The sequence below is a fragment of the Crinia signifera genome, chromosome 1 (genome assembly GCF_055691185.1).
Source record: "Crinia signifera chromosome 1, ASM5569118v1, whole genome shotgun sequence".
NCBI classification, from domain to species: domain Eukaryota; kingdom Metazoa; phylum Chordata; class Amphibia; order Anura; family Myobatrachidae; genus Crinia; species Crinia signifera.
The window spans coordinates 168,187,074-168,214,668 of NC_139217.1; the positions used below are offsets into that span (position 1 = coordinate 168,187,074).

Sequence of the window (27,595 nt, forward strand, 5' to 3'; positions counted from 1 at the left end):
AGATTTCTATCATGTCCCCCCTTTCCCTTCTCTGCTCCAAACTATACATGTTAAGATCTTTTAGTCTATCCAGGTAAGTTTTGTGATGTAGGCCATGCACCATTTTAGTTGCCCTTCTTTGTACACTCTCCAATGTATTTCTATCCTTCTGAAGATATGGTCTTCAGAACTGGACACAGTATTCCAGATGAGGCCGTACCAATGACCTATAAAGTGGCATTATTACATCTTTTTTCTGCTACTGATTCCTCTCCCTATGCAACCAAGCATCTGACTAGCCTTCCTCATTGCTTTGCTACTTGTACCCACCTCGATTGGCACATCACAATATAGCTGCTCAGTATTTTTCTAGCCCTAGATTTTAGTTTTAGGTCAAATAATTGTATATTTTATTTTCTCGAAACAATGGGCCTTATTCTGGTTCACTCCTTCTGGCAAATTCCTTCTTAGATGGACAAAACCATGTGTACTGTAGGTGGGGTAGATATTACTTGTGCAGAGAGAGTTAGATTTGGGTGGGGTTTTACTTCAAAGTGAGATCTATATTGCAGTGTAAAAATAAAGCAGTCAGTATTTTCGCTGCACAGAATCAAAATAACTCACCCAAATCTAATTCTCTCTGCGCATTTTACATCTGACCCCCTGCAGTGCGCATGGTTTTGTCCATCTAAGAAGGAAAACCAGTTTTTGGGTCTTTAAACCTTTCTTTTGCCTGCGCAAAAGGACTTTCATTAATTACAAAAACATTTGGGAGCACCAACAATTAAAGGCAGAACCATCCCTCTATACATGGTAGATTTGGTGGAGGTTACTGCGCTTATCCCTCTGTATGTGGGGGCAGCTTAACTGAGTAGTCCGTACTCAAATCTTAGGTTAAATAAATAGTAATTGTTAAGCGCTCAACCTAGGTTGTGTGTTTCTATGAAGTAAATGACAATATACTGGTGTTCTGAATAATTTGTTTATTGTTAATAAGACAAAATATACAATGCACATATATATGGGGCAATGAAAGTACGTATGGGTGTGTGGACGGTGGGGGTGCCTGAGATGAGTCCCGTGAGGGAGATGGGGGTGCCAGCAGGCCCCTTTACCATAAGCCTGTGTGGATTATGTCTCATTCAGCAGTGGGTATAGGTGCAGTGGCCTGTGGTGAGCCCCGGAGGGTATGAGGGGTCAGCAGAACCCTTTTAACCATAAGCCCTTGGGCTTATGTCTCACTAAGGCTGTGGTGCGGATGGGGAGGGTGGAGGATGTGGGACGCCCCGTGGGCGGGTGGGTAGGCAGTGGGGTGGACAGTCCAGGTAACACTCCTTGCTGCAGAACAGGAAAGTCTGATGCTGGGTGGCGGCGCCCCGCTCCCAGAGTTCTTACCAACTTGGTTTGTTTGCAGAGTGAGTGCAGCGGTATTGATGCTGGGTGTCACGGCCTCGCTGTTCGGGCAGTGGTGAGTAGCGTTCACCTTGCTGCCTAAAGTCTGTGAGCCCTTCCGTCGGTGTGGAAGCGGCTTCCACAGTTCCCTGACCCGGACGCTAACTTCCGGGTTAGCGCGATGACGTCACCGGGGGGAAACTGTGCGCTTGACTCCGCACGGAGGAGACTTGGTGATTCTGTGGTGGTAGATGCTGTGGATGCTGCGTGTGTCGGTCCAACGCGTTTCAGCCACTGTGGGCCTTTATCAAGGATGCTGTAGGTTGAGGCTGGAGTGTTTTATATGCTGGATGGGCGTGCCAACGGATCTGTTCATTGATGTGATTGGTCCGCGGTGTCCGCCCCTGATTGGACATGGTTGGTTGTCACTCACAGGGGGGGGGGGGGGGGGGTTATGTTGGTAATGTGTAGCTGAAATGGGTTGTTAACCCTGTGTGAGCTGGATGTTATAACGGTGTGCTGTCAGCAGGCAGTTTTAGTGGTGTATTATGTGGGTATGGTTAGTGCATAGCAGTACTACCTGTAGATTTCAATGCGAGTGTATTTGCAGTATTGTTAAGGAGTTATAATGTGCCGTTTATTATGGATGGTTAAATTAATCATTGACCCTTCGGGTGCTGCGGGTCTGTCAGCTCTAAGGGGTGTGTGTGAGGAGGTGTTGGTGCTGTTGAACAGTGTCATATGTGTATGAGGTGGTATGGAACAGAAGCGTTTCTTTACACTATGGGTATGCACTTGATGGGGTTTTTGGGGCTAATAAAACCCCATCAAGTGCATACCCATATGACACTGTTTAACAGCACCAACACCTCCTCACACACACCCCTTAGCAGAGCCGAATTTCACATTAGGCACGTGAGGCACCGGCCTAGGGGCGGCACATGTTTGGGGGCGGCACTTGGATGCCTGTGATAGTACTGTCAGCCCAAAATGTACCAATAACTGCAAAATATCCACTGTACTGTACTATATTCCATCTTAAATAGAGTGTAAATGGATAGGACATGCAGATACTGCCCCTATAAACTGTCCTACTTAGTAAACATTATTGTTGTGCCTAGGGGCGCCCTCCTCCCTAAATCCGCCCCTGCCCCTTAGAGCTGACAGACCCGCAGCACCCGAAGGGTCAATGACTCATTTAACCATCCATAATAAACGGCACATTATAACTCCTTAACAATACTGCAAATACACTCGCATTGAAATCTACAGGTAGTACTGCTATGCACTAACCATACCCACATAATACACCACTAAAACTGCCTGCTGACAGCACACCGTTATAACATCCAGCTCACACAGGGTTAACAACCCATTTCAGCTACACATTACCAACATAACCCCCCCCCCCCCCCCCCCGCCCCTGTGAGTGACAACCAACCATGTCCAATCAGGGGCGGACACCGCGGACCAATCACATTAATGAACAGATCCGTTGGCACGCCCATCCAGCATATAAAACACTCCAGCCTCAACCTACAGCATCCTTGATAAAGGCCCACAGTGGCTGAAACGCGTTGGACCGACACACGCAGCATCCACAGCATCTACCACCACAGAATCACCAAGTCTCCTCCGTGCGGAGTCGAGCGCACAGCTTCCCCCCGGTGACGTCATCGCGCTAACCCGGAAGTTAGCGTCCGGGTCAGGGAACTGTGGAAGCCGCTTCCACACCGACGGAAGGGCTCACAGACTTCAGGCAGCAAGGTGAACGCTACTCACCACTGCCCGAACAGCGAGGCCGTGACACCCAGCATCAATACCGCTGCACTCACTCTGCAAACAAACCAAGTTGGTAAGAACTCTGGGAGCGGGGCGCCGCCACCCAGCATCAGACTTTCCTGTTCTGCAGCAAGGAGTGTTACCTGGACTGTCCGCCCCCACTGCCTACCCACCCGCCCACGGGGCGTCCCACACCCTCCATCCTCCCCATCCGCACCACAGCCTTAGTGAGACATAAGCCCAAGGGCTTATGGTTAAAAGGGTTCTGCTGACCCCTCATACCCTCCGGGGCTCACCACAGGCCACTGCACCTATACCCACCGCTGAATGAGACATAATCCACACAGGCTTATGGTAAAGGGGCCTGCTGGCACCCCCATCTCCCTCACGGGACTCATCTCAGGCACCCCCACCGTCCACACACCCATACGTACTTTCATTGCCCCATATATATGTGCATTGTATATTTTGTCTTATGAACAATAAACAAATTATTCAGAACACCAGCATATTGTCATTTACTTCATAGAAACACACAACCTAGGTTGAGCGCTTAACAATTACTATTTATTTATCCCTTTATACATGACTTAATAAATACAAACTAACACCCAGAACAGTACAACTTTAATACAGGTTGAGTATCCCTTATCCAAAATGCTCGGGACCAGGAGAATTTTGGATAACGGATTATTCCGTATTTCAGAATATTTTAATATTTCAATGATGTATTTTGAAGTATCTTGCATTTATGCTGTATAAACACATAATATACACACAAATATATTTTATTACCACATAAAATACACACAAATATATTTTAATTGTTCAAAAAACAAGGTTTCAAAAGGTGAAACAAAATGTGTGTACTATCTCAGCACTGAATTTGAATGCCAAGCAATCATTGTCTTGCACATATATAGTGCCAGTTACATATCATGTCCCCAGTGAGGCTGTTACAAATGTCCCCAGTGAGGTTTTAGCAAAAAAAAAAAATTTCTTCACTTTCCGGAATGTCCGTATTTCGGAATAATTCGGATAACGGATATTCGGATACGGGATACTCAACCTGTAATATACATGCACACAGTTTTCATACACCAAAAAAAGCTATACCAGGACCAATGCAAGAAGAGCCATTTGTGTGTATACTCAAATGCAGCTCTTCCCCAACGCTGAGAGACTTCCAAGTTACTGTACTTTAGTTACTGGGACTAAGAATTAGGACTGGGGGAGGGGGGGGGGATTTAGGAGGATATTTATCAAAGCTTAACAATAGATAAAACTGTGAAATATAAAATACCAATCAATCAGATTTTATCTCTCATTTTTCAAATACAGCCAAAATGTAAATAAGAAGATGATTGGTCAGTACTTTATATGTCACAATTTTATCTCTCTTAAAGCTTTGATAAAAAAAACCCTTAAACATTGTCTTATTGTGCAATGCTGCATGATTTGTGATAATATGATGTGTTTAGACATTTATAGTAAAGAGGAAAGATTGGCAGTTTTTAATAGTGAAAGTAGATTTTTGCCTTCCAAGTATACGAAAATCCTCTGCTTCCCCTGATGAATTGTTAAAGTCATTATTTTATGCAAATCGGAATATGTGGTTTCATTGGATTTACAGGATAAGCGCTCTAGGAATGTAATCAAGAGAATACATGCTACAGTAAGTTTATTACATAGGAAGTTTGCTCAACAGAAGGTTTGGTTCCTATCACATATTCTAGCACAAAAACTTAACACGAGTCCCCTGGTATAGAAACTGCCCCCAAGATATATTATATTTAATGTTATGCAAATATCTCTGTTTCTGGTATAGTGTAATGATAAAATGCATGATGGAAACCAACCTACTGTACTTCAGGAGCAATGTGTAAGAGACGACCATATAGTTTAAATATCTAAACTTTTATAAAGTAATTGAAAAATCTGACAACCCCAATGTAGGCAAACTATAATAAAATTGCTGACCACAAAGTAGCCAATGGATTTTCCCTCATGGATTAAAGTCCAGGGTTTAAATTAAATTTCTAAAACCTTGTATAGCAATCCTTATTTTAAATAAGTTCTGTAGCTGCCAATGCCGCTGTGCTTAGTAACTGAATACCAGGCAATTCTCAAAAAAGTTAATAAAATTCCTTTTTAAGTATTAAAGTAATATTTTACTAGAGAAATTACACTTTTAGCCCATCTCTGATGGACATGTCAGTTGCTATTTCAATCTTACTTCATATACTGTATATTCTTTAAAAGTTATAGTATGTATATACTGTACTATCATTTAAGAAATCAAATCTAGGGCCAGATGCACTAAGCTTCAACAGTAATAAAAGGGAGAGTGATAAACAACCAACCAATCAGCTCCTGCCTGACATTTTTCAAAACAGTCTGTGACATGACAGATAGGAGCTGATTGGTTGGCTGTTTATCACTCTCTATTTGATCACTTTTGAAGCTTAGTGCATCAGGCCTCTAGTGTAAAACTCTGACGTTGTTTTAAAGGCGCAATCACTTACAAGGCATGGTTTTGTCTTATTACAAGGCATCCCGCACTTCCACCAAACTTGTGCAGCATTACATCCCACCCAATATATATTTTAAATCAATAGTATTACTCGCCAATAATGATCAAGGTTTGAAGCCTATACAATAAAAGAACATGACAAGAATTGCATTTAATATATATAAAAAGGGAAATGTTGGGCAGACCAGTGTTAAAATACAGTGACTTCTAAGCCTTTGACTGCCAAGTGAATTTGTCAAAATAGGTGTAAAATTTTCCAAGCAAACATTTTTATTCATCATAATGACCTGTAATGCTTACCTTATATCGGATATATAATCTCTTTTACCACAACATTTTTTATTTGAATTTATATAACAAATGTAAGCTACAGTGGAATTTTTAGCGGATATTTTGAGCATCTCTCTCAGAGATGTTGGCACTCAAAGGGTTAAAGGCACAAGTCTCTGAACTTGGTACCTGGTATGTAAAAATAATGTCCACTGTGCAAGCTATGCTATACAAATAACTGTAGCGCTTAAATATGATTGGTAGTGCAGATGTGGTAGTTGCGACTGGATGACATGGTCTTTTCCATAGTTAGCTAGAGTAGAGAAGAGTTTTTTTCTGAAGGTTACCTATGTTTATACAGAGGAAGGAAAGAAATATAACATTGATGCTTTTGAGCAGTTTTGCTAAAACTGTTCCACATCAATGTTCCTAGCTAATGTCTTATTGCAAAACCATGAAATTCAGTTACTGTAATGAGGCAGCTAACTACTCCTGGCCACATAAATTATGATATTATAGAACATAGGTTTCAGTCCTGATCCTCCACCCTTGGATGGTGGTTTTGTCCATTTTGGGCATATTGAGCACTGGTATTGGGATATAAATAAAATAGCCTACATATTTACCAAAAATCATAGAATCATTGAGCTACTGTAAGGGTAAACATATATAGTCTAACAAATGAAACAAGGCAGTAAATAATTCAATGAGTTACACTATTGTATATGAAATAGCAGATAGAAAGTAACACAGAAAATACAATTCCTAAAGGTGCATATACAATATAGTATACAATATGTGCTAGGCGTGTCGCATCTAGTTCAAATTGCATGCACAATTTTACAACAGGGTTTGAACTAGCTGCAATGTGATCTAGTACAAAATATACTAACTGCACATACTTTTTGGGCTACACTGTGCGATGTGAACCACACGCAATGCGTTTCAAACTAAATAGTTTAAAACGCATCCGAGAAATGCACCGTGCGGGCACCACAAGTCTCTTAAGAGATGACACAGGCCTTGGGGGTTATTCTAGTTCACTCTTTCTGACAAAATCCTTCTAAGATGGACAAAACCATCTGCACTGCAGGTGGGGCAGATGTAACATGTGCAGAGAGAATTCGATTTGGGAGGGGTTTTACTTCAAAGTAAGATCTATATTGCAGTGTAAAAATAATTCAGCCAGTATTTACCCTGCACAGAAACAAAATAACTCACCCATATCTGCCCCCCTGCAGTGCACATGGTTTTGTCCATCTAAGAAGGATTTTGTCAGAATGAGTGAACTAGAATAAGGCCCCTTGTCTGCACTGCTCTAAACTTCAGTGAAAGTCAGTCAAATTGTCCATTTTTTTCAATCTGTTTTTATAGAAAGTTAAATAATTTTTACATATACGTTAGGAAATTAATCAAAAGTAGGACAATATAATAATAAAATCACAAATACTTTAAATCACGAAAGAACATCAGTCCACTTCTCTCCTATAGGCATAAGCAAGAGAAAAAACAACAACTGGCAGTTGTTCCAATGTTAAAGCTGTAGTAATCTCACACCTACTCGACAAACATGGCTTATGCAAAAACTTTAACACTGTAACTGGAACATAGTCAGTTTTCTAGAGAACATTATTGTCTCATATTTTTGAGGAAACAGAAGATATATCTTTTGTAACCTGTTGCATAACGTTAATTAATTTGAAAATAAATTGAATTTACTGTAGACTCAGAGATTTAATTTCATTTGGAATGAACGTCACAATGCTATCCAACAACACTGTTCTCACGAAAAAGGTCAAGCGTTTACCACTGTCAAAAGTGTTATTTGTCATATATCAGGGTCATTGTTGAAGAACCTAAATATGTTATAGTTGATCAATATGTGATAGATTATCAATAAGGGATAGATGATCAAGGGAAAACAGCCAAAAAAGTTTGTGGCGCCCCCCTTCCACAATGCCCCTTACACTATACGCCACACATCGTAATGCAACTTACACTATACACGGCACACATAATGCCCCTTACACTATACACCACACACGTAATGCCCCTTACATTATACTTCAGATACTGTAAAGCCCCTTACACTATACTCCCCACACCGTAATGCCCCTTACACTATACGCCACACATGTAATGCCCCTTACACTATACACCACACAGGTAATGCCCCGTACACACTGGGCGACTTTGAACTGAAATTCGCTCAAAACGGTAGGTTTGAGCGGCTTTCAGCTCAAAGCATACCCAGTGTGGATGGCCCAGAGATGAGCGGTGAGCACTGCTGCGCGCTCCCGCAACATCGCCAGGAAAGCCGTTCATCTGCTGGTTATACCAGCAGATGAGCGGCTTTCAGGATGGCGTTGCATAGCGCTCACCAAATATTTCTGTAATCAGCAATGAGGGTACCAAGATTATATGACGGCTCTGTGTGCATGAGAATAAGTTCAGGCCTCTATGTTGCTCTATGGCACCCTATGTGTGGAACCAGGAGCAGGGGTGCAGGAGCACAGGGTCTAGGGGAGCAGCCAGCACTGATCATGCTGCTCTCTGGCCTCCTGTGTATAGGACAGAAGCAATAATAAGGTGCTGCTGGAGCCAGGAACAGAAATATAACTCCAGCGGCAGCAGCTGGACTTCAGTGGCGGCAAGACTGGGAGCCTGGTGCACCGCATGTGGGCACCCGGCAAGGGGACTCCAGCAGAGGCAGCAGGACACCAGCGGAGTAGTGACAGCACTGGGAGCCGGGTGCTCAACATGTGGGCGCCTGGCAGGAGGACTCCAGCAGAGGCAGCGGGACACAATCGGCGAGGTCGGCAGGACTGAGAGCTGGGTAAACTACATGTGGGCGCCTGGCAGGGGGACTCCAGCAGAGGCAGCGGGACACTAGAGGCACGGCGGTAGGACTGAGAGCTGGATGCTCCCCACATGGGCACCCGGCAGGGGGACTAGCACTGGCAGAACTTGCGCTTCCTGCAGACCACGCTGCCGCTGCCTCCTCCAAGTCGGTGCGGGGGCTGCGGCAGCTTTGTTACACCACTGCACTTGCCTCATAATTATGTACCACTGTGTAAATTATTGTGACAGCTAGGTGTGTTCTGCATAATATATTGTACAGACCTGCTCAACAGAAAATAATTCCTTTCCCGGAATTGCACTATACGTTTACTGATAGACTTCCCACGTTGGCCTAAAATTATTCCATAGGCTCCCAGATCTAAAACTACAAATGGTATTAATACATATTTATAGTATTTACATTTCTGTATGTACATATGTTTATTCATGTGTAGATAACAATCCAATGTGACAGCTAAGAGCCAATAATGATAGCACTCGTTCCTACTAGTATTAACAAAATCCTGAAAGGTTCATTTTTCTCTAATATCAGTAAAGGAATGTCTGGAATGAAAGACCGAATAACACACATACCATATTCTCATACTTTATACTGTGTAAATAAGAGTAGTCATTTCATGAAACGATAATATCCTTAATGCAGGAGGAAACACTTTGACAGTCTTAAGACACAAACTCAACAGGAACAGTATATAATGCATCCTTTTTGGGCAATGCTTTAACCATCTTCAAAAAAACAATACACTGAAAACAGCACAAGAGACATTTGTTGTCTGCACAAAAGACTTTTCCTGCAGGCTTTTTTTCTTGGCAGTTGCAGAAGACGAAAACTCTGAATTATGAATACATTCTGCTTACTTCATGATAGACAGGTAGAGAAAGTGCTACATTTACAGCGGTTATAAGATGGACACTTTATCTAACTTGCCGTATCTAAATGAGCTGGAAGCTGATTGGTTACTATTGACAACTGTCAAGCCCATAAGTATTACCACATCCTCCATACTAGTTATATTGCTCATCTCTAAACTTCCTTCATCACTGCAAGATGAATGACTACTGTTAGACTGTACAGTGGCTTGCACTTGTTGTCTGCATATTATCTACAGTCTGACAGAATGTGTGTCCCTAATACTGTACTCCAGTGTCTTACTGTAATATGACACATTACATAAGTATAAATAGCCATAAGCACTTTCTGTCATTGATTAGTTGTGGCTGGACAAAAGCAAAGTAACACTGCTTCTCAGAAACAGCAAAACAGACTGGAAATTCTAACATCTCAGCTGCAGCCACACAAAAGCTGCCTTTCAAATCCCAGCTTGTCTGCTGGGAAGGCCATACAGTGTAGCCATGTAGATAACCTTTACAACTGGAAGTAACGTCAGTTCCCAAGGCCTTCTGCAGGGCCATTTCTATTTCATGTTCAAGCTGGATGACAATTATCTCAGAAGCATGTATCAGGTCATTGTATCTTATTATACAGTGTACACAAAGTGGGACAATTCTGCACACATTGTCGAAGTTTAAGATACTCCAACATACAGTATTACTATATAATAACCCGAAGGACATTCTTTAACAAAGCATAATAAGTATATTTCCCTATAATTGCCCAGTGACAGATGTATGTGGCTCGCAGAAAAAATATTACTTAAGTGTATAAAAATGAAATTTGCATTATTATAACCTTGGTCAACCTTTGTATAACAGCAATCAATATAGATGATAAGAATGTGGACATTACATTATATTGCAAACATGACAATAATACACAACACATATTGACAATTTAAAATGTTAAATTTTTCTAGCAAACCTAATTTATATTATAAATGTATTGTCTTCGGGGTGTAATTAGATATTCTTTTTACAATTTAAAATTATCCAATGTTAAATTTAAACTATACAGATTAGTTGTTGTTTTGTTTGTACTAATAACTGACAAATTATTGACATCTCTTTAACAGGGCCACCAACAGGGGGGTGCTATGGGTACAACTGTCCTGGGCCTGGCCGCTCTGACAGAGGGTAGGGCCCGGGCAGCAGCCTGCCAGAACCCCCATTCACTTCAGCTGCCCTCTTCCACTACACAGCGGCGGGCCGCAGGTCCTCCACAGCCCGCCGCACATAGACAGTCCCCAGGCCCGCCCAAATCCTCCTGCTGCCTACTTTCTGGCGACATACACAGGCAGTGCAGCAGGAATGCTGGGCGCCCGCACTGTACACGCGGCTTACAGTGTGGGCATCCAGCATACCACATGCCGGAAAAGCTGCTGCCACCGCCGCAGCCACATGTATCCTTTTAATACATGTGGGGGGGTGGGGAGTTCTTGGTAGGGGAAGGGGGGTGGGGCTCGGGATTTGTCAGTCCCGAGCACCAAAATTTCTGATGGCAGCCCTGCTCTTTAATATAGTAGAATTATGGTCTGATTTTCTCATTCATATGTCTGAAACAGTTGCTGGTGGTCTAGCATACGTTGTGAGTAACAGGTAAAAGTCATTAATAGAGTTAGTTAAACCAATTTTCTTGAGAATGCAGCTGTCAATTCACTAAGAACCAGTTACATAACTAATGGGTATATATAGCAATATTATCCCAAAAAGTTAAATCAGCACTTGGCAATTAATTAATTAATACTCAGTAGGGAAGTTCACAATAGGCAATTTATTTGCATACATACATACATACAGACATACATACATAGTACTTATTTGGCAATCTACTTGAATATTACACCTGTTCAATTCAAAATGTGTTACCAAATAGACAGGGGTTCCACACGTGACTGCATTAGAGTATACAAACAAGAAAACTCTTAAAATAATATTATACAGTATGTGACTACAACAAAGTGCTCTTCACAATACAATATTCATTGTTGTTCCTCATTACCATATATTCCCCCAATAATGTATTAATGGAAAATAAACAATGCAACAAAAATGTCTAATATACAGTATTCCGAATGGTGTTTCTATGTTATGTAGCACTCAGTTATATAAAAGCTCTAATAATTATATAGGGAATGAGAGTCTGGCGGCTATGTGTGATGCCGGATGAAATCGAAGGGTTTTTTTTTGTTTTTGTTTTTTAAAGGGCAGTCATTTGCAAGTCATGGTATATAAAAAATAAAACTCAGAGTTCATCCGGCATCGCACACAGCTGCTGGACTTGCAAACCATGACATTTGGCCTATAGTATTAAATATGGAAAATTAATGATATGGGAAATGAATAAATAAGGAATAGGGTCCAGTAGACTATCAGGAGGGAAGCTCAGATTTTTGGCACTTGAATTTGGCCTGGTTTCTTTGCTCATGAACTTTCAATGTGGGAATGTATTTGTGATTAAAAATGCAAAAGATAACAAATATAGGGGCAGATGTATAAAGCCTTATCAAGGCTTTATCAAGGGTGATAAAGAGAGATAAACGTCCAGCCAATCAGCTCCTTACTGACTTTTTTCAAACACAGCCTGTAACATGGCAGTTGGCAGGTGATTGGCTGGACGTTTATCTCTCTTTATCACGCTTGCATTTATCTCTTGATAAGGCTTAATACATCTGCCCCATATTTCTTTATATATTTGGGGAAAACTTAATTAATGTAGCTAATCCTTCATCGTTAGACCAGTATCAATTGGGAGTGGTAAATGTCCACAAGCGAATTGTGGCTATATTCTCCAGACACAAAATACACAACATTTGTGGCAGTTATACTTCAAAGAATTCTAGAAATTTCTGTATTGTAAATAAATGTTAAGTTACCATGGAAAAAACAAGACGTTACAACCAAGAGTCCACTCCCTCTGTCTATATACTTCTCTATAATGAGTCCAGAGTATGTTTGTTGACAATAAGCATTTAGTAAATTTCTAAATCTGTAGATACTTAAAATCTGTCCTTTTATTAGAGATTACCAATTATTTCATCAAGGTCTAGAGTAAGATTATAAGTAAAAACAAATTAAGTATATTCAGAAATTAATGTATTCAAAGTCCATGCCATTTCATATGGAAAACACATTCCTTTATAACACTGTAATTAATTACAGTCTGACATTAATAAACAAATAAAGAGGTGGAGACGCACGCCCTCTGGTTACAAGTACACATGATGTACTATAATATGTCTTTTATCTGAACATTCTAATGTCTTTATAACCTGCTTCACTATATGTTCCATTTACTCACCAAAGGTTTCATTTCATCTTCATCTTTGAAGTAACAGAGCTGTTCTCCCTTGAGGACAAACCAGCGCGTGTGCCAGGTTTTGACAAAACCCCCTTGCTTCCGCAGCCATCCGCACTTAATTGCGCATTGCCGGCCTTGGCCAGTGTGGGGGCTCTCTGCAGAGACATTGTAGTCATCCATAATCAGACTGATAGACTTCTCTGTTAAAGAAGCGAGAGAAAAAGAAAAAGGAAAGAAATACATAAAATCAGCTTTGTTCTGGAGGATATAAAAAAACAACAACAAAAAAACAGTTTCTTCAGTAGAGACACAATGGTAAGATAAATAGTCCCTGACAACAAAAGATGCTCTGCAAGGGTTCCTACTGTATTCTTCAAACTTATAGCCATGCCTGTGGCAGTCAGCGGGGATCTAACCTACTTTTTAAAGTGTGGGTTCGCTGTGTAAGGCTAACAAAGGAAGGGAACAAATCACAGATGTGTCAGGTAGCGTGGAACATAGCCAACTGTACTCTGCAGTTCTCTTTGTAGAATAGTGCACTGACAGTCCTGACATGTCAGGTACATATATATATATATATATATATATATATATATATATATAACAATTTATAGTGTACCCAGCACACTTCAACCATTGATCCTAAAGGAAAACATACTGTAGATTTAGATCTCAAATTTCCTAAATGACATTAGGGCGGGTGTATTAAGCTGAAAATGCGGTAAAACCCCCGTTTTACCGCATTTTCATACAGTATGTACTAAAACTCGTTGGCGATACCCTATAGAAGCCTATGGGCAAACCTCAGCCGCAAACCTGCCGCCTCGCCGACCCCCCTCTCCCCCCCCCCTTTACCTTCCGGCTGCAGGTCCTCCTGGAACCCGGAAGGTAAGCCCCTCCTAGCATGGCAGCCGGACGTCCTTCCGACTGCAGGGGGGAGGAGGAGGTGCCGGGGACAGTCATGCTGAGCTGTCCCGGCGTGAGAGGAGCAGTAGGCGGCTGGGAGGTGATGGAGACCCCCAGCACACCACAGTACAGGTATTGCGGGGGCCTCCATCCCGCACCGCGATGCCAGCCGCATATGTTATTACATATGCACTGGCATCGCAGCGGCCAGGCGGCGAAGGGCGGCGATGTATGTTAATACATCCCGCCCTAAACAGAACCTGTGAAATCCTTTATTGTTTACATAATGTCAGGTGCCCGGGTGAGCACAGGAAAAGGACACATTGTATACACATGTAGGGGCTCTCTGAGACTTACCAGCCACTACACATATTCTGCACAATACTCACTTTTGGCCACTACACACATTTATACACAGTGTAGTTGTTGGCCAAAATATGCAGATTGCTTAAGTCACAGTATCAATCATTACCACTACTTTTGAGCACTTTCTGGCATTCTTTCCAGGACCATTTTATCATATGTACACACTGGGCATCTTTCCATTCTAGTGGCCTTCGAGCAGTGGTGATGCCACTGTAGCTGTATGGGAGGCAGGTATAGAATGCTGATTCTAAATTACACCCAAGTAACCCAAGTAACCAAGTAACCAAGCAGCATTCTCTACCTGCCTCCCAGCCTCCAGCCACAAGTGAACGTCTGTCAAGTCAACATGCTCTATGGTGGATGGCTGGAGGTATCCACCAATCAGACTGCTGACAGATGTTCACTGTATGGAAATATTTGGAAAGACAGCACTGGACAGTCGGAGGGGTTATGATTTTTTAAATATTTTTTCCCATAAATGGCTTGGTAGAGTGTTTGCTCAGGGCCTACAATGCGGGCCCTGATCCTTTCAATTATGATTTCTTAGCATTGTGATTAATAGGATTGTACATTTCTAATACTGACAGCTAATTTATATGAAATGTACCTCACATTCTGTTTATCACATGCATGTAGTTTTGCATCAATCTCTCTCAATTATTCGCTTTAATTCCACTTTTCCACCTGTTGCTAGTTGTTGTACAACAGGATCACTGTAGTAAAAAGTTTCTCACCCCTGCACAAGCCTGACTGGTTCTTTTCTCCAAGCCAAAGCATCAGCAGAACATTGAAGACGATCAAAGGATGGTACAGGTTATATAGACACTTCTGATGTGCCAAATAGTGACAGCTTAAAATATAGACTGGGTGGTGCTGTAGAGGGGGCAAGTACCTGCTTATTGGCATAGTATTTGCACCTGTGGGGGCTATCGAAGGAGCAATAAGCTCCAGTTTGCAGCAGCATCATCTATCCATGTTTTAAATTACCACTTGTGGTATCTTGTCCCATTGTTGAAAGTTACCATTAGTATACATGGCTCAACATGTCAACATCCTCAAAATGCCGACATGTTTGCAGAATGCCAACTGGAGGGTAAGGGTTAGGCACCAGATGGAGGTCTGGATGGGGGGGGGGGTAGATTTAGGCACTAGAGGAAAGGTTAGGTATATGAATATGTGTAAAGGTGCCCATACACGTTACAATATTTGTATACAATATTGGGTACTGTTTACCTAGCACGGCGCCCATTGCATTGATCGCATGTACATCGCATGCCATTATAGTGGCATGCGATGCCTGCGATGCGATGGGTGCGATTGTAGCGATTTTACATAGGGAACAATGTTAAATTACCTTCCAATCAACCAGATCAACCCAGTGGACCCGATTTTACATAGGGAACAATGTTAAATTCCCTTCCAATCAACCAGATCAACCCAATGGCCCAGATTTTACATAGGGAACAATGTTAAATTCCCTTCCAATCAACCAGATCAACCCAATGGACACGATTTTACATAGGGAACAATGTTAAATAGCCCCCAGACCACAAATTGAATAGAATAAGCACCCTGAAGTGTGAAATGCCCCCCCCCCCCCATTGTTAACGTCACCCCACGGTCAACGTCATCCCGAAGCGTGGCGAGCGCAGCGAGCCCGCGAGGGGCGGCGGTACGCGTCCTCCGACCTTTTCATAACCCCACTATCCACGTCGGCGTGGAGTTAAGAAAAGAAAGTGTGGCGAGCAGAGCGAGCCACCTAGCCCGAAGCGTGGCGAGCGCAGCGTGCCCCGCGAGGGGACTCGGATACCTTCATAGGTATCCGCGTCCCCTTGCGGGCTTCACAGGTATCCGCGTCCCCTCGCGGGGCTCGCTACGCTTGCCACGCTTCGGGCTCGGTGGCTCGCTGCGCTCGCCACACTTTCTATTTTCAACTCCATGCCGACGTGGATAGTGGGGGTATGAAAAGGTCGGAGGATGTGTACCGCCGCCCCTCGCGGGCTCGCTGCGCTTGCCACGCTTCGGGATGACGTTGACCGCGGGGTGACGTTAACAATGTGGGGGGGGGGGATTTCACACTTCAGGGTGGTTATTCAATTCAATTTGTGGTCTGGGGGCTATTTAACATTGTTCCCTATGTAAAATCGTGTCCATTGGGTTGATCTGGTTGATTGGAAGGGAATTTAACATTGGGTTGATCTGGTTGATTGGAAGGGAATTTAACATTACAAACACATAAGATGCATGCGATGCCTGCGATTTGCGTCAAGATACCCGCGATATAGATCGTGGGCGCCGTTCTAGGTAAACAGTACCCAATATTGTATACAATATTGCATCTCGGTTTTGCGATGAGATGAGATCTAGTACAAAAAGTATGTGCAGCACATACTTTTTGTACTAGATCTCATCTCATTGCAATACTGAGATACGATGAGATGCGATATTGTATACAATTGTAACATGTATGGGCACCTTAAGATAGCAAAACAATCTACACCGAAACCACCGCTTCGTCAGAGGTCTGTGCCGGAAGTGATGGTCACATGACAGTTGGAACCTAGAAGCTGGGCTGGAGTAGCTACAGTTGTCAGAACCAGGTAACAGACCTCTGGACCACCAAGGTTGTTGTGTCGTCAATCTATCATGTCGACATGTTATCCGTATAGGCATAATGAAGGGTAGACATGGTGCACGCCAATATTTCGAATATGTTGACCTGATATATGCTTACATTACATATTACACCCCAACGTGCAATGATCTTATCAAGTAATAATCAGATATTATATTAATACTGAAAACAGTGGTACTATATTATTAATGTTATTGCACAGAGAAGAAGATTGTTCTCTATTTCATGAGCAATAGTTTTAGATCTGGTAAGCAAGCCTTGCACATGTTCCTTGAATTTTATAACTGCATAAAAACTGTTCCATTATTTGTCAGGTTTACTGCACCACTGAACTACTCACACGAGCAAATGCGATCTGTGAACTTTTGTCAACGTGATTTTTTTTCTTTTTCATTTTTATGAAGAAATGTATTGCTCCAACAAACATGAATAATGGGAGCTATTCAAAATGGTCATTTGTTTGCAGGTAATGAATAGACTGGCCATGTAACCATGTAAAGAGGTTATGTGCTTATATCCATGAGCAGTTTGGTCATTGAAAAGTGGGAAACATTTCTACAGGTTAATATATAACAAACAAGGAGCTTTTATACTAATAAGTTGAGTTTTGAGGACCCTTGCATTATATTCAAAATTTAGAAGGTATGGGAGATGTTAAAATACTGCTTGGTGCATCTATAGACCCCACCATGGGTCACATCATCAAAACCTGCCCCCTTCCTATTGCAGGTACAATTATCTGAATATGGCCTGATGCGTAAACAACTGTGTGTCTGTGTATGCAACCACTATCAGTGACAGACCCGTTTTACTACTAAAAGATGGGCCATCTAAGGCCCTTATTCTGATCGGTGCGGCCGGAGCCGATTATGCGGCCAGGACCGTGCGTGCGAAACCCCGCCTTCCATACGGATCGCCAACTCCGTCCGTATGCGGTAAGAAGCTGTCCGAACGGACCGCACGTGTATTTTTCACGGAATACGCCTCCTCCATCTAAGGGAACCTCCCCCATCATTCGATGGTCGCAGCACCCGCAACCTCAGACCACACGGACATTTTTCCGTGCAAAAGCAGAGATCTGGGTGGGCAGCTGACATCCGGCGATGTCATATGTCCGCCCCCTACACGTGCGTCACGGCCGCATTACCATACGTACGCCCAGCGTTTTCATGGGAACTCCCATGAAACGCGGGGCGTATACATATGGTAATGAGCCCAAATAGCCCTTCACGCCCCTCTCCACCCCCTGTTCGGAGTGTTCACATATCATGCGGAATTTGGCCGTACGCCCCGCTCGCACATGCGCAGAGACGCCTCTGCACATGCGCAGACACAAAACATCGGCGGGCCGAACGCACGCGGATATATCCGCACCGATCAGAATAAGGGCCTAGTGCATCCGTTAGCCACCTTTCTGTCACCTCCAGGAACGCTCTTTCTGTCCCTGGCAAGTACCAGAGCCAGATTTGCACACAATATATAAGCCCAGGGGTACATGACAGAATTACACACATGTGCAGCTGTATATTATACTGTACTGCTGGAGATTTACTGAGTTTTGATAAGAGATGTGCAGAAAAGGTAGCCGGGTGAGGCACTGCCTCATCTGCCATCAACGTTTTGCTGCAGTTTTGACTATAAAGATGATTAGAATAATAAAAATAAGATTTTTTAAATATTCTTTGTAGTTTTGGCATACGTTGTAAACTCAAATCTCCAGCGTAGACCTTAGTGTGACAGGACAGGCTCTGCCTCACCTGCCACACCTCACCACACGCCACTGGTCCTGCCATATGGGGCCGCGGGATATGGTCATTAGGTTGACTCTATTTAGGTTGACATTCATTGGGTCGACCACTGAAGGTTGACATGGCTTAGACTGACACATGAAATAGGTCGACAGGGTTGGAATGTCGACATAAGCAATAGGTGGATAATGGGACAGTCAAAAGGTCGACATGAGATTTCCACTTTTTCTGTTTTTGAGCCGACATGTGCCGCAAGTCGCTATTTCATGCCCTACTGCGTGGTGGGAGAATAAAATAGTGTGGTGAGCACAGCAAGGCACCGTGCCTGAAGCATAGCGAGCCATGTGAGGGGATGCGGTACATTGAATTCCGCTTGTCGTATACCCATCAAGCTGGGCAAAAATGTCCCTGGCATTCCGACAGTCGGAATCCCGTATTGAATACCAACCAAAATCTCTCCATGACACTCCGGCATATAAAACTATTGTCATTTTTGTCCTCTGTATAGGGTATCAGAAAGAAAAATATAATTACAGAAAATAATGGAGCTAGCTTGTTCTATTGTGATTTGTGACACTTTAATCAAACTCAATGCAGATGCATAAATACTGAATGAGTATGGAAATAAATGCTAATGTATTTTTGTGAATGTTTCGGGTTTGGTGGCACTGCCTATGCAAAACAAAAGTTCCATTACAGCAGGAGCTTTTGTTTTTAAGCATGACTTACACGATAGATACTGTACTTGGGGGTATATCTATTAAAGATAATTTTTCATAGATGAAATTTGATTTTAAATTAATGAAAATCTAAATTGATGTTATGTTTCAAACATAAATTTACTAGAATTAAAAATCAACATAAAAAACTTCTGTAAGTAAATGTGTCTTTTAGCCCCTGATACACCAAACCGATCTAGAGATGAGTCCCTGCTCATCTTTGTCGCTAGCGGAGCAATCATGTGTCGATTAAAGTGACTAGCGTGACCGTAGAATTATAAGGTGCACCTCTTCCCGTGAATAAGTTTTACGTGTGTACGAAAAACTGAGCTAGACACATCTGTCATTTAATGAAAATTGACCCCTAGAATGTGTAATAAATCTGGTATACTGTAAATGTAATTAGCAGCGTATTTTTATGATTTGCTCTTCCTTCGGTACTTGTGGTGATAGTATCATGCTGAAAATATCTGTTTGATGCATCGAGGAGAATCTAACTGGCTAAACTGCCCTGTCCGGGCAAAAATTAAATTGACTGTTTCCCAGCATCTATAGCTAAGCAGCATTGAGGGAGAAAAAAGTAGAAATGATAACAGATGAAGTTGTGACCCTAAAGGGGCCTACATGCTGGGAGATGAGCCTTATGAGCGAAGCTAGATCACTCAGAACGCTCAGCACACAGCGCTGCACAGCAAAGTGCCGCTGAGCGATCTGTCAGGGTCAGTGTTCTCTGTGAGACCACAGGCCATGACACCGGAGATTATAGATTTATCGGTACTGCGCACACGCTAGTCCCGGTGCCTGTTATTTGTATTGTACAGGCGTCGGGACCATGATTACTTCTATGGGCTGTTGCCAAAGCAGTCCATAGAAGCTGGCCGCATGCGCAGTACAGAGGTTTGTACTGCGCATGCGCCAGTCCCGGCGCCTGTCATCAGAGCACAGGCGCTGGGAACTCTGCCTGCAGGGACTGGCGGCGGCATCGGCGGTGACAGGGAGGGGGAGGGGTGCCTGCCTGCATTGCGACCAGAGGCAGGCCCCCTCCCTAAAAAAGGTACGGGCCGCCACTGTAAATGATAACCCCTTCACGACATTTGACGTATATATACGTCATGGTCGGGAAGTACTTCCCGACACATGACGTATATATACGTCATGACTTCTAACTGTCACTGCGTCTAGAGACGCAGTGACAGTTAGGTGATGTCTGCTGTCCCTGACAGCAGACATCCCCCCTCGCCGCCCAGGGGGGGCAGGGGTGCCCCCCCCCGGTCGGCGATCGCTGTGATTGGCTGTTCAAATCTGAACAGCCATTCACAGCGTTTCCTGTGTTACCGGCGGCTAAGCCGCTCGGTAACACAGGGATCGGTGGTGATCGGTGCTGTCAAGTACAGCACCGATCACCTCCGATGTGCAGCCCCCCCTCCAACCCGCCGGGCACTCACCCGGCAGCAGCAGCAGCTCCCCCGGCTCCCCCGGAGCGTCTGAAGCGCACGCAGCGCTGACCTCCTCCCCCCTCCCCCCCGCAGCAGCAGCAGCAGCATCAAGCTGCAGAAAAAGTACAAAAAATAAATATATGCACTGAAAAAATCTGCAAAAAAAATGAAATTTTGAAATTTCACCTACACTTTCTTTTAATTCCTGTGAAACACCTAAAGGGTTAACAAACTTCCAAAATGCTGTTTTGAATACTGTGAGGGGTGCAGTTTTTGAAATGGCATCATTTATGGGGGTGTCTCACATACAAGTCACTCAAAGTCACATCATAACTGACCTGGTCCCTAAAAAAATCAGAGTTTGAAATTTTCTTGAAAATTTGAGAATTTGCTATTCATATTTTAAGCCTCCTAGTGTCCAAAAAAATGAAAATGAGGTTGAAATAATGATGGCAACATAAAGTAGACATATGGTCTATGTTAGTTATTCACTATTTTGAGTGGTAAGATTATTTGTCTCACAAGCAGAAAATTTAACATTTTGCAAATCGCAAAATTTTCCATTTTTTTACGACATTTTGGTATTTTTCACAAAAAAACACAGACTGTATCGACGAAAATTTACCACTAACTTGAAGTACAATGTGTCACGAGAAAACAATCTCAAAATCACTGGGATAAGTAAAAGCAAAAAAAAGTTATCCCCACTTAAGTGATACATGCCAGATTTGAAAAAAAGGGCTCTGTCAGGAAGGCAAAAACTGGCTCTGTCATGAAGGGGATAAACCCTAAATCTGCCAAATTGCTTGTATTTGTCTATATATGTTGTTACAGCTATTCCACATTCCAATCAGCTGGTGAAAAACTGCTTAAAGGATAAATGAAAGTTACTTAGAATGCCATCAATACACTAAGATTATATTGACTGCATGTAATTAGAGCAGCAGATATTGAGCAAGGAAGGCTCAGTGCAGAGGCGTTTACATTCTCCTGCAGTAGTCACGGCAAATCAGCTTCATTTAGCACTGGGTACGTTTATCTCTATGCATTATTTACAGTCGTACTATTATAGCATCATACTGATGTACGCAGAGGCACAGAGTATAAAATACAAGTCATATTAGGAACAATAAATCATGGTGATGCAGCCTGACAAATTCTGAAATGTGTTTGTGACTGTAATTCAATTAATCTTAACTTTTTTGCTATCATCCTTACACTGAACACTGACTTTATATGATCATCAGTACTGTGCTCTACTGCTCCATAGCATTTACTGTCTTTTTTTTTTTTGGATAACAATTTTTATTGATTTTGTATATAATCAAAAGAATAACAGAACATACATTGTAGTATAGACAAGGCACAAATGGTATTAAGATAATTTAGGAACACTAAACACTATTGAAACACGGGCTATCTATGTGCGGCTCTGATCAGAAAATACTTGTATGACAAGAAGTGCCCATAATCAACAAACACATATATATATAGGTCTTGCAAGTGTCCCTATACAAAGGTCGCAATCTCCTTGTCCTTATAAACACTGTACATTTAGCAGTGGAGTCTAAAGCTGGGTAAACATATATACAATCCCTGTTTTCTTGCGAGCATTCGAGCAACCATACACGCGATCGACCGTCCACAAACACCAGCCGATACGCGCGTACACACCTGTACAATTTTACTTGCGACGTCTTATCTACTCCCATCCAAACAGTTGCAAGAAAAGATTGTACCACCATACACACTCTCTCGATTTGGGCTATTGACACGTCATATATAAACAAAATTATCATAATGGGCTGGGTTAAGGGCATGCCAAAACAAAGAGGCGTGAGTACAGAACCAAAACTTCTATATAGATAGATAACAGATCATAGCAGATATACATATATATATTTTATATATACTCCCTATTGAAATGCTATGAAGAATAAAGGGAATAAAGCCATACATATTTCAATGATCATTTATTTAAATATACATGTGGAGAGGTGAACGCTTCTTGTGCTATAGGAGAGATCCTGCAGCTATGGACGTTCCAGTTTTTCCAGTATAATCGCAAAAACGGCCAGCATATCGATCGAACGTGCGTACACACTGCACTTTTTTTACGATGTGGCCCGTCCGGTTGGATGAATATTTAACAGCACTGTGAATATTAAACAGCACTGTGAATATCTGTGATAGATCTAACCAATCTGAATCTTATTTTTATAATTGTTTATTGACATTTTATTCCTTATTACTTAGCGCTGCTCAAACTTTTTTGCTTTTTCGACCGACCGTTTTTGGCTGTTTATCGATCGTACAGAGGGAATCAGGACAGCATACACACCTATACAATCGAACGGTCGTTCGTCCCAGGACGGAAGAACGGACCGACAATTGTATATATGTGTACCCAGCTTAAGAAAGAACAAAGACAGAAGATAGAGTGGGGAAGGAATATTTGGTGGGGGGGGGGGTGGGGGTGTTTACATAGTTTCAAGAAAGCAGCATGTCCAGAGATAACATAAGTCAGATGATGTTTCATGAGACTTGTGTAGCATTTACTGTCTTATAACATTGCCTTTTCCATCATGGCAGAAAGGAAAACATATAGAATGATCCATCCCAATACAAGTGATTATGTGGAAAGAAAGCGCACAGAATATACCACACTCACACACACACACATATATTGGTGGCAAGGAATCACATACACTGGATAAGATGAAGTCTTGGTCATTATCAGGAACACAGCATGCTAGGTAAACAGCCCAGGCAAAGATAGTTACAGCATTGCAGCATACATATGTCACAAAGTAAGTTCCAGTGGTCCCTACTATAGCCCACAACCACGGCCTATAACCTATGTGGCTATTCCACCATCAAGAACAATGACCTCCTGTCCTGGAAACATAACAGAAAGCCACAGGTATATGCTGTATACACATACCTACCAACTATCCTGATTACAGCGGGACAGTCTGACTATTTGGAGACTGTCCCTCCCACTGGTGGCAATGTCCCGCGGGTAGGGGGCGGAGATCACAACTGCATCTCTTCAGCCGGTGGTCACTGATTATATATACACACACTGTGAACAGCAGCACTCTGAACTTCCAGAAAAAACATCCATAAAGCCTTTGAGCAGTGACGTTTCATCCTTTATTGGGTTTTCTCAAACAGCTTACATGTTATATATATATATATATATATATATATATATATATATATATATATATATATATATATATAGCAGGAAGGTAGAAAAACGGCACTCTGAAGTAATTTAAGCAGGTAATGGTGCAGGGTCCTTAAGAGAAATGATAACAGCACTTACGCAACCTTATGTAAAGTAAAGGAACAGACCAGCACTCATAATGAAGGTGAAACAAACGATTGTAATGAGTATTACAACATGATGAAATAAAGAGAACAACAGGTTGACCCAACAGCCGTTTCAACTGGAGCTCAGACCAGTTTTCGAAAACTGGACTGAGCTCCAGTTGAAACGGCTGTCGGTTCAGCCTGTTGTTCTCTTTATTTCATACAATAGTTTGTTTCACCTTCATTATGAGTGCTGGTCTGTTTCTTTCCTCTACATAAGGTTGGGTAAGTGAAGCTTGGAGCTTGAAAACGGTCATTAAAACACCAAAACATCGCCCCCAGACCCCCGTGTCTGCGTCTTCATTTCTTACAAGTCCTTGGAGTGCCTCCAGTCTCTGCTACTATACACACTGTGCGCCCGCACATAGGCAGGCACCCAGGCACGTGATTTTGGATTAACATCTTGAGTGCCGATCATCACAGATTGCCTATATATATATATATATATATATATATATATATATATATATATATATATACACAACCGGGGTTTGGCACTCCCAAATCAAGATCAGATGCTGCAGCCGGTGCCCTCACAATAATGGTAGATACAGATGCTGGTGGTGTGGCACGCAAGGCTTTGTCAAACAGGAAAAATCATGCTATAGACATTGTTGTAATATCAACATTTCAAATAACTTGTATTTGTCTTCAGGTATCCTGAAGACAAATACAAGTTATTTGAAACGTTGATATTACAACAATGTCTATAGCTTGATTTTTCCTTTTTGACAAAGCCTTGAGTGCGGCACTTGAAGCGTCTGTATATATATTTTTATATATATATATATATATATATATATATATATATATATATAAAGTTTTGAAGAGGCACTCACCAGGGCTTATATCGAAGCAGTATTTATTCAGACATCAGCAATGGAATTACAACGTTTCGGTCCTATCAAGGACCTTCTTCAGGTATATACATCATACAACAGGACACAGAACCACAGGATCAGGACAGGTGTTTAAGTTCCTCCCATCCTATATTAGTGAAAATGCAATGCACACACATGGATAGTGGCAGCAAACATATTGGGGTGTTAAAACAGAGTTGCCACCCATACTTCCCATTCCCTCCTATTTGTATAGCTTTAGTAAGTTTGCATTACACAAATGGGATGAGCCAATGAAATTAGAGGCAACTTTTTATAACAACCTGTTCAGTCTGGTCTTTAGTATTCCCTGATTTGATTGCAATTACAGTATATCCAAACGGTATGCATCAAACCTAATTTTCTTTTAGCTTTTGTCTATTAAAGCAATAGTCCCAGCAAAACAATTATCTAGAATGATGGCCAAATTAAATTAAATATCATTTCCAATTTGGAACTGAATATGTCACTTTCAATGCTATTGGCAAATTGTCGCTAAGCAGCAAAATAATCTAATTTCCAGTGTCACTATGGGCAACTTTCAAACACTAATGAGTTTCTTTTTCAAAGCCTTAAATATGCTGAAAGCATTCAATGAAATATCATTTTCTAAGAAGACTATGCTGTCGACTGGAGCTGTAATTGGCATTTTTCTTTTATCTGAGCGAGAGGAAGTGAAGGATCGGAATGCAAATAAGCTAAGGTAGCAAGGTTTAGTAAACAAATACTTCCATCAGGAAATGTTGATCTAAAACAGCCCAGGGACCAGAAAACATAAGACACTCAACAAAAACAAGTAACAGGATTTGTGAAGTCAGTGTTAAGCTGGCCATACATGTACAGATTGATTGTCAGATCTGGCTGGTTGGAACAAAAACCTGGTAGTATCAGACAGACTGTTTTTGGCACTTTACCAGCATTTCAAAGCAAATGGTCAACTGTACAGTAATTTGCTCTCATCCGTTACCAGGTTTTTGTTCCAACCAGCAAGATCTGACAATCAATCTGTAGGTGTATGACCAGCTTTAGGTGTTTCTAAGATCTACAGACCAATCTTTTGGCCTACACCAGGGCTTCTCAAACAATTTTGCTCTAGGACAATATAAGTTCACGCAAAATGCCCACCAAATATGTGGTCAGTAGACAGTGCATGTGCATTGCAGCATTATAGAGGCACAAAACAAGTCAAGTAACTGCTAATTCTGCACTTACAATATTCTGCTTATTAAGAGCCAGATCCTCTGAGTCTGACTGCGGTCTGCTAGTTTTACTATAGTTAGAAGTCCCAGGACCTGGGAGTGCCCTCGCTGCCATCCGTGTGCCCCCTGTAAATATCTGCATGTAGATGAGTATCCAGGGCAGGACAGGGGAGACAAAGCACTGGAGTGGAGACGGAGCTCTAGACCATCACAGCATGGATTCAAAACTCCATTATACTTGACCATTCAGCTAATGACTCCTCAGTACTCTAAGCCAGTGATCCGGGTGTGGTATGGGACTCCTACAGTCGGGATCCCGACAGTCATTATACCTACGTCGGGATCCCGACTCCCCGGAGTCAGACAGCATGGCGAGTGCAAAAAAGCCCCTTGCGGGCTCGCTGCGCTCGCCACCAATTCTATTCTCTCTCTATGGGGGTCGTGGACCCCCACGAGGGAAAATAGCGTGTGGCCGTTGGGCACCCAGCTGTCGGCATTTTGACAGTCGGGTTCCCGACGTCGGGTAAATGACTGTCGGGATCCCGACTGTCGGGAACCCATCCGGCACCCAGTGATCCAAGGAGTCTGAAGTAACAGACAAGTCGACTGATTTTTTAGACTCATTGGTTAACTGGCTCTGAGCTCTGAGGAGTCATGAGTCTAAAGGTCAGTAACATGGAGTTGTGACCCCATGCTGCAGGGGTTGGGACCCACTTTGAGGGTGAGACCCACAGTTTGTGAATCACTGGCCTAAACAAATAACTATTATTACAAAAGTCCTACAAGGTATTTGAATATACTGATATATTTATATATTGATATATAAAGATGTACATTGGTAGTTCCGTTATTAACCAAACCAATAAATGTTTACTTGTAATGGTGGTGAAGTTAGGATGAATATTAAGAGAAACAAAACTTCAAGAACTAAAAAAATTGAATTACAACCAGAAATATAGGAAATCCATGGTTTCACTCACCTTCGATACAATGTTTATCCAAAGGTTTAGGTCCCCTAAAGTCTCCAATGGTGACATATGAATCTCTTGTAGGCCAGACCTGCCTGCATAACTTGGACAGCTGCTGTTGATGTACAGTTTCCCCTCCCCCTGCTTACATCTCATTGGATGTATATATAATGTATTTAGGGGTGAAATCATACCTGCTCACTACGCTGCGTATATTCGCTGCCCTGCCGAACCCACACCCCACCCCCCGACCAAATCTCCGTGACAAGATGCGAGTGGATGTGTACGTTTACACATCTGCTCACATGCGTCAGTACAGAGGAGAAATCATTTGATAGTTACTCACCAT

General features: G+C 42.3%; 1 protein-coding gene across 3 annotated transcripts in view; it reads right to left on the minus strand.

The window, feature by feature from the left end:
• ARHGAP24 (Rho GTPase activating protein 24) overlaps nt 1-27,595 on the minus strand; it is a 716,382-nt gene that overhangs the window by 410,227 nt on the left and 278,560 nt on the right. For all 3 annotated transcript variants that reach the window (XM_083176529.1, XM_083176535.1, XM_083176520.1), the window contains exon 2: nt 13,014-13,213. In XM_083176529.1, the coding sequence (XP_083032655.1) occupies nt 13,014-13,213 (200 nt within the window). The remainder of the gene's footprint in view (nt 1-13,013; nt 13,214-27,595) is intronic.